At 51.3% G+C, this 7,046-nt stretch overlaps 2 protein-coding genes across 2 annotated transcripts; both read right to left on the reverse strand.

Moving 5' to 3' along the window:
• Positions 1 to 305: 305 nt before the first annotated feature.
• On the reverse strand, positions 306 to 966 carry LOC125757747 (uncharacterized). The gene is made up of 2 exons (XM_049413853.1): positions 770 to 966; positions 306 to 633 (listed from the first exon to the last, which is right to left on the reverse strand). Exons 1-2 carry the CDS (start codon positions 964 to 966, stop codon positions 306 to 308), a joined length of 525 nt encoding a protein of 174 aa, XP_049269810.1.
• Positions 967 to 2,275: 1,309 nt separating this feature from the next.
• LOC125757757 (uncharacterized protein K02A2.6-like) lies at positions 2,276 to 4,385 on the reverse strand. The gene has a single exon (XM_049413889.1). The coding sequence runs from the start codon at positions 4,286 to 4,288 to the stop codon at positions 2,276 to 2,278; it is 2,013 nt and encodes a 670-aa protein (XP_049269846.1). The 5' UTR covers positions 4,289 to 4,385.
• Between the last annotated feature and the right edge of the window lie 2,661 nt (positions 4,386 to 7,046).

Genomic DNA, 7,046 nt, shown 5'->3' on the forward strand with positions numbered 1-7,046 from the left:
CGCTCTAAAGAACATTATAATTGAGGTCAACAACTGTGACGCAAATTTTGAGGTTTTGCAAGATGTACGCAAAGTGTTGAGTCTCGTTCAGGGACTGACAGGCCAGGGTTCCAACGGGGAACAGCAACATTTATTACCCGAAGCTTACGGGTTGGCGGTTACATAATGAATGTGCCGATCGTGCATTGAGCGCTACCATTTAAGCACTAGTGGGCACATGCGCACTAACGACAGTTCGGTTATCAGGTGAGGTATCGCGGACACAACACTTCCTCTGCTTTTATTATGAAGCTAATAGTTCCCTCTCAGAAACGATCCGGTGGTCGGCGATTCCTTAATGGGTAGCGTCGATCCTGGTCGCCTCGAGAAGTGTCCGTCACCGACGTCGTTGGTGAAGGAGAAACACTAGCTGCAGGCAATGAAGGTGCTGGCTCCGGCTCGGTGTCGCTCTGTGGCCACACGGAGAAACCGTCGTCTTGCGCGGCGTTTTCGGCAAGCCCTGCCGTGCCTTGAAGTAGCTGGTTCTTGTGGCGCCGCCACTCGAAGCATCCCGAAGGTGTCGATGCTCGTACCATGAAAGACACTGGTCCACTTTGAGCAGTCACCACAGCAGGCATCCATTTGGGCTGTCCCCTGTAATTGCGTGCAAGAACATGGTCACCAACACTCACTTCGCGCACACGACACTGTCTGTTCACCGTTTGTTTGAACTGTTCGTACGCCACCCTTTCCCCCACGGCGGGTTTGGGTGCGCAAACGTCGCCCCAACAACAAGTTAGCTGGTGCCTCGTGCGTTGTAGCATGGGGCGTGTTGCGATAAGCGAGCAGGAACTTGTTGAGCTTTACCTTCATTGGTTGTCGTGCGGCATCCTTCTTTAGCGCGTTCTTCAGGGTTTGGACGAAACGCTCCGCGAGTCCATTGGCACTGGGATTGTAGGGGGCTGTTTGCACGTGTCGGCAACCCATCTCCCTTACGAACTGCTTGAACTCCTGTGACGTGAACTGTGGGCCGTTATCTGACACAATCGTCTCAGGGAACCCAAAACGAGCGAAAACATCTCTCAAGCACTCAATCGTGGCATCTGTAGTAGTTGAACGCATCAGGAATACTTCTGGCCACTTCGAGTGAGCATCGACCACTATAAGAAACATTGACTGTTGAAATGGCCCTGCAAAATCTATATGTATGCGTTGCCACGGCGCTGAGGGCCAGGACCACGGGTGCAACGGAGCTTTGCAAGGGGCACTGCGCTGTTCTTGGCAATCTGCACATGATTTCACCATACACTCAAGGTCCCCATCGATGGACGGCCACCAGACGTAACTACGCGCTAGCGCCTTGCTGCGAACTATACCTGGGTGACCCTCGTGTAATTCGTCCAGAACTGCCCTCTGCAGCTTTGCGGGAATGACGACTCGTGTTCCCAGCATAATGCATCCTTGATGCAATGTCAGTTGATTGCGTCTGGCGAAGTACTGTTTCAGTCTATCGTCACTGACAAATATTGGCCAGCCTGTGCTTATGCACTCTTACTTTCACCAGGTCATTATCCTGCTCTATGGCATGCGCAATCCCTTTGCTCGACACTGGTAGAGAGGCCAGCCGCAATGAATAGAAAGTCTCTTCAGATTCCTGCGTTTTGTCTTTCACACATGGTAGCGGCAAACGGGAACAAAAAACTTCTGCTTTATCGGCTGAGTTTTTAAAAAGAAGGTCGTATCTGTATGCCGACAGCGTCACAGCCCACCGCTGTAGGCGCGCAGCCGCGATAGGCGGGATACCTGTTGTTGGTCCCAAAATTTGCTGTAAGGGCTTATGATCAGTGATTAAAGTGAATGCTCGGCCATAAATATAGCAATGAAACTTTTTTATGCCAAAGATTATGGCCAACGCCTCTTTTTCAAGCTGGCTATATTTCTTCTCTGCTTCGGAAAGCGTGCGCGAAGCAAAAGCAACTGGTCTAGACTTTCCGTCCTCACAAACATGGGAAGCACTGCACCTACCCCGTACTGCGATGTGTCACAGGCCAGCTTCAATGGTCGATCCGGGTCATAATGGGCCAGTACCTGCGGCGATGACAACGTTCTTTTAACTTCTTTGAACGCTTCTCGGCAGCACTCGTCCCAGCACCAAGGAGCGTTCTTCCGTAAAAGCTGGTAAAAGGGCGCAGCAACTGTTGATAGATTAGGCACAAACTTTCCATAGTAATTCACGACACCGAGGAAGGACTGCAGTTGCTGCTTGTTTGTCGGTGCGGCAGCGTTTATGACTGCTTCAATTTTCTCTGGTGACGCAGATATTCCTGCTGCACTGATTTTGTGCGCCAGGTAACAGCTCATTTTGAAAGAACGCACATTTTTCTTTCTTTATTCTGACGCCTCGCTCCAGCAAACGTCTCAAGAGTGCTTCTAGGTTTATCATGTGTTCTTCAGCGTTTTTTTCCGTGACCAATATGTCATCAAGATAACAACAAACTCCGTTTAGGCCCTTCAGCATTGTGTCCATTATTTTCTGAAAAATACCTGGCGCTGACGCTATTCCGAAGGGTAGCCTGTTGACTACGAACAGCCCTTTCTGCGTGTTCAAAGTTAGGTACTTCTTCGACTCTTCCGCCATGAGTACTTGTTGGTATGCCCTGTTGAGATCTATTTTAGTAAAATGCATTACCCCGGCCAACGCAGCCAATAGATCATCGATTTTAGGCAGCGGATAGTGTGTGATGTCCAGTGAAGGATTTATCGTTGTCTTATAATCCCCACATAGGCGTATGCTTCCATCTTTCTTTACCACAGGGACGGCGGGCGTGGCATATTCTGATGTATTCACGGGTGTGAGTATTCCCAGCTGAACCAATTTTTCTATCTCTATTTCTACTGCTGACTGCAATGCGAATGGCACATTCCTTGCTTTTAGGAATCTCGGCCGGTGGTCGGCTTTGAAAAACAGCTCGGCCCTTTCGTCTGTAATAGCGCCTAGCTCATCCTTGAACAGCATTTTGTATTTTGCAAGCAACGTCTCTAGCCTTTCCTTCATTCGGGAAGACAAGTCGAACACTGACCTTGAGACGTGGTTGAGGCCCCAAATCTGGTTCCAGTCTAGCCGTACTGTGTGCAGCCATTCACGCCCTAGCAGCGGTGGTCCTGCTTGATCGACGAGGTAGAGTGGTAGTTTCGCCGTCTGTTCGCCGTGCTGCACACTGACGACCGCCACGCCGCAAGGTTGGACGAGCGCTCCGGTATAGGTGCGCAGGACGATGTCGGTTGGTTCGCAGCTAGCTGAAGGGACCTGCTGCTTGAACTGCTTGTAAGGCATGATAGACACCGCGGCTCCCGTGTCAAGTTTCATTTCCACTAGTGCTCCATTTATCTTTAGTCCAACAAAAATAGTAGTGCGACAAGAAGACACTTGTTCCGAAACGCCCATGGGTGGCACCTGCGTCACCACTTTCAGCGTTTTCACACTCCGTTTCTGCTGATGCCCGCCAAAAGATTGCCTGTTGCTGCGACAGGCCCTTTGAATATGCCCCTTCTTTCCACACTTATAGCACGTCTCCTTAACGTACGGGCACAGTGAATGCGTGTGGCTCTGAGAACCGCAGCGATAACAAGCCTGTAGCTGCCTACCGGCAATCGCTTGCGCCTCGTACAGATCAGCAGGGGCATAATTACCTTCTCCCTCCATTTGGTGCAGCTGTGTGGTCATTGACACCACGACTCTAGTCTCGGCGACATTTTTCCGGGCTGCTTCCATTGCCAGGGCGCGCTCGACTGCTTTCGGGAACGTCAGTTTGTCGTCCTCGGTAAAGAGTACGCGCTGCACGTCCTCTCGCAGTAGTCCACAAACGAAACGATCCCGCAGCGCTTCGTCCAAATTCGCTCCAAACTGACAACTCTGGGCCAACTTCCGAAGTTCCGCAACATATTCGGGCAGAGACTCGCCTTCGCTCTGTGTTCTTCGGTAAAACTTCGCTCGCTCCCCGATTATGGACGGCTTTGGGGCAAGATGTGCATCCAAGAGGCTCTTCAGTTGTTCAAAACTTTTTTCCGACGGCAGGTCCGGCGTAGCCAACGACTTCAGCAACCCATACGTACGCGGTCCGATGATGCTGAGGAATGCGTGTACCTTGTCGCTGTCGGGAACCTTGTTGACAATCAAAAAAGATGTCAACCTCTCCTTGTATGCCGTCCAGTCGCTTTCAGTAACGTCGAACGACTCCATCTGGCCCAGCTGCCCTGCAGACTGCATTGTCGCTTCAACCAACTGCTCGCTGCTTCTCGATTTTTTCATCCCATCCTCGTCGCCAGTGTTGTGTCTCGTTCAGGGACTGACAGGCCAGGGTTCCAACGGGGAACAGCAACATTTATTACCCGAAGCTTACGGGTTGGCGGTTACATAATGAATGTGCCGATCGTGCATTGAGCGCTACCATTTAAGCACTAGTGGGCACATGCGCACTAACGACAGTTCGGTTATCAGGTGAGCTATCACGGACACAACACAAAGGAATGAGTTTTACCACTTTGACAAATGGCGAAATCAAACGTCTCCTGAAGCTTTCATCCGACAGGCTGCCTGGCCATGTACCCGTTCCAACGGAAGCTAAGACGGTGTTGATTGGAAACTCTTTGACGAAGTGTCAGAGCACTTAGAACACAACGTGGGCGGACGTAGTGTATCTGATTGAGTGCGCACGTGCGTCAGTGTCTCAGCAGCCAGTGACGTTTATTATCAGTAGCATGCTTTTATACAGTTGTGGCATGCACAGTGTGGCCAGCTTGCTACATGCTACACGCTTTTTCTTTTAAACAAAGGAAAAACATTGTTATTTACAAGTTAAACAAAGAGCAACTGAACAGGTTAATTAGTTTGACGAAATTGTTCATCGTAGTTCAAACGGCAAGGTTTTCGCCTCTCCCTTGTCGACCTGCGTGCCATGGGGCTGGTAGAAGTCGCACGGACAGCCTGCTCGTCCGGAGACGGTGGCTGCGCCCGTAGAGCTGCTGGCGTCACTTCCTCTCTTCTACATGGTGTGCCGTTGGATTCTAGATGCGGACCTCCACCAATTTCACTTCCCGCTGGCACGCGCACAGATGTCTCACTGCTTTCTACTGGCACGCGCACAGATGTATCGTTGCTTTCCGCTGGCACGCGCACACATGTTTTCAGTGCTTCCCGATGGCGATTCCACTAAGGTTTCACTGCTTTCTGAAGATGAGCCGTCATTCGTCGCACTGCTTTCTGATGACAAACGCACCGGGCACGTCTTCTGCTCGTTGAAAGGTTCCGCTGTTCGCCTGAGGTCTCGGCGGTTTCTTCGCAGCTGTCTTCCCTCTTCTGTGAGAACCAAGTAGGAACGCGGGCACACCAGTTTAAGCACCTTCGCTTTCAAACGCCAAGAGTTATGGTCCATAACTCTAACAGTGTCGCCTTCTTGAAGTAGCGGTAACGGCGTGCCCTTTTGCACGTTTTGTCTATGCTTGACGGGCTGCAACTCGAGACAGTGTTGAAACTCGGGCAGTGGTGTACGAAGGTTTTGGTGCATCAAAAGCTCTGCGGGCGACCTGCCGTCTTCGAGTGGTGATGTTCTGTAGTTTAAGAGCCCCAGCCAGAAGTCGCTTGCTGCTCCTGCTTTCTTCATCAATCTCTTGATGACCTGGACTTCTTTTTCTGCGAGGCCATTTGATCTAGGAAAATGGGGGCTGGAAATAACATGTTCAAAGTCAAACATCTGGGAAAAATCTTTGAACTCTTTCGCGGTGAACTGTGGTCCTCCATCCGTACAGAGCTGCTGGCGTCACTTCCTCCCTTCTGCATGGTGTGCCGTTGGATTCTAGATGCGGATCTCCACCAATTTCACTTCCCGCTGGCACGCGCACAGATGTCTCACTGCTTTCTACTGGCACGCGCAGAGATGTATCGTTTCTTCGCAGGCAGCTGCGAAGAAACCGCCGAGACCTCAGGCGAACAGCGGAACCTTTCAACTGCAGGTCCCTGTAGAATTGCTCAAATGGCTCGCCATCCGCTTGGATTCGGCTGCGAAACACGTACCTCTCATACGTCTCGTTGCTTTGCGGCAGACAGTAGGCTTCGAAGGCTTCCATAAGCTTGTCGTAGTCGACTTTGTCTTCTTCGCTGATTTTCAAGGTGCTGAACACGTCGATGGCCTCTTGTCCGGCAAGATGAAGGAAGATAGCTGCTTTCTGCGCCTTGGTACGTGGTTTCTGTGGTTCCTGCGGCTCGGTGGCGGCAAAATACAGCTGTATACGCTGCTTGAACTTCACCCAGTTGTCCGGAACATTTTCACCCAGCCGTAGCGGCTCCGGAGGCGGAAGCTCTGCCATGGCTTTCGAAGTGGGCGTCAACGCGGGCTGCCCACTTCTGACACCATGTATCTGACTGAGTGCACACGTGCGTCAGTGTCTCAGCAGCCAGTGACGTTTATTATCAGTAGCATGCTTTTATGCAGCTGTGGCATGCACAGTGTGGCCAGCTTGCTACATGCTACATGCAGTATTCAGAACAAGGCAGCTGAGTTCTTTGACACTTTCTTATGGTTGGGAAAGGAGTGCAAGAGGTACAGCCGCGAGCCTGTCCCCCTTAAGCGCTAGACACATGGTGCGATTCGACGTGCGACGCCGCACGCGGCATAAGACGATTCAGGGCACATGAGGCGAACGAGCAATCAGCGCGCGGCTCCGCCCACATAGGGCACCCCAGCTTGCACGCTCGAAAGACATCGTATCCTGTTCATTAGGTACAAACCCAACAAGCTTACACAGCCATGCTTTGTACTCTAAAAACATTGGCAACAAAGCTAAGCCTCCGCGAGCGACAAACATCGCAACAGCCCATATTCACTCTCGAATACGAGCGGAGGCCTAGCTAGGCAGACGCTGTCGGTATAGCGCCGCTCGGGATCAAACGCGACCTCATCATCAAGCGCTTATTCTTGCCAACGCGATAAAAGCTGGTAATCTTAAAGACTCTTTCACGGATGGGTTTCCGTTGGGCTGTTAAACCAGTCCTTTCTTATCTTGAACAACTA

This window comes from Rhipicephalus sanguineus, chromosome 1 (assembly GCF_013339695.2).
Source record: "Rhipicephalus sanguineus isolate Rsan-2018 chromosome 1, BIME_Rsan_1.4, whole genome shotgun sequence".
In the NCBI taxonomy this organism is placed as follows: Eukaryota; Metazoa; Arthropoda; class Arachnida; order Ixodida; family Ixodidae; genus Rhipicephalus; species Rhipicephalus sanguineus.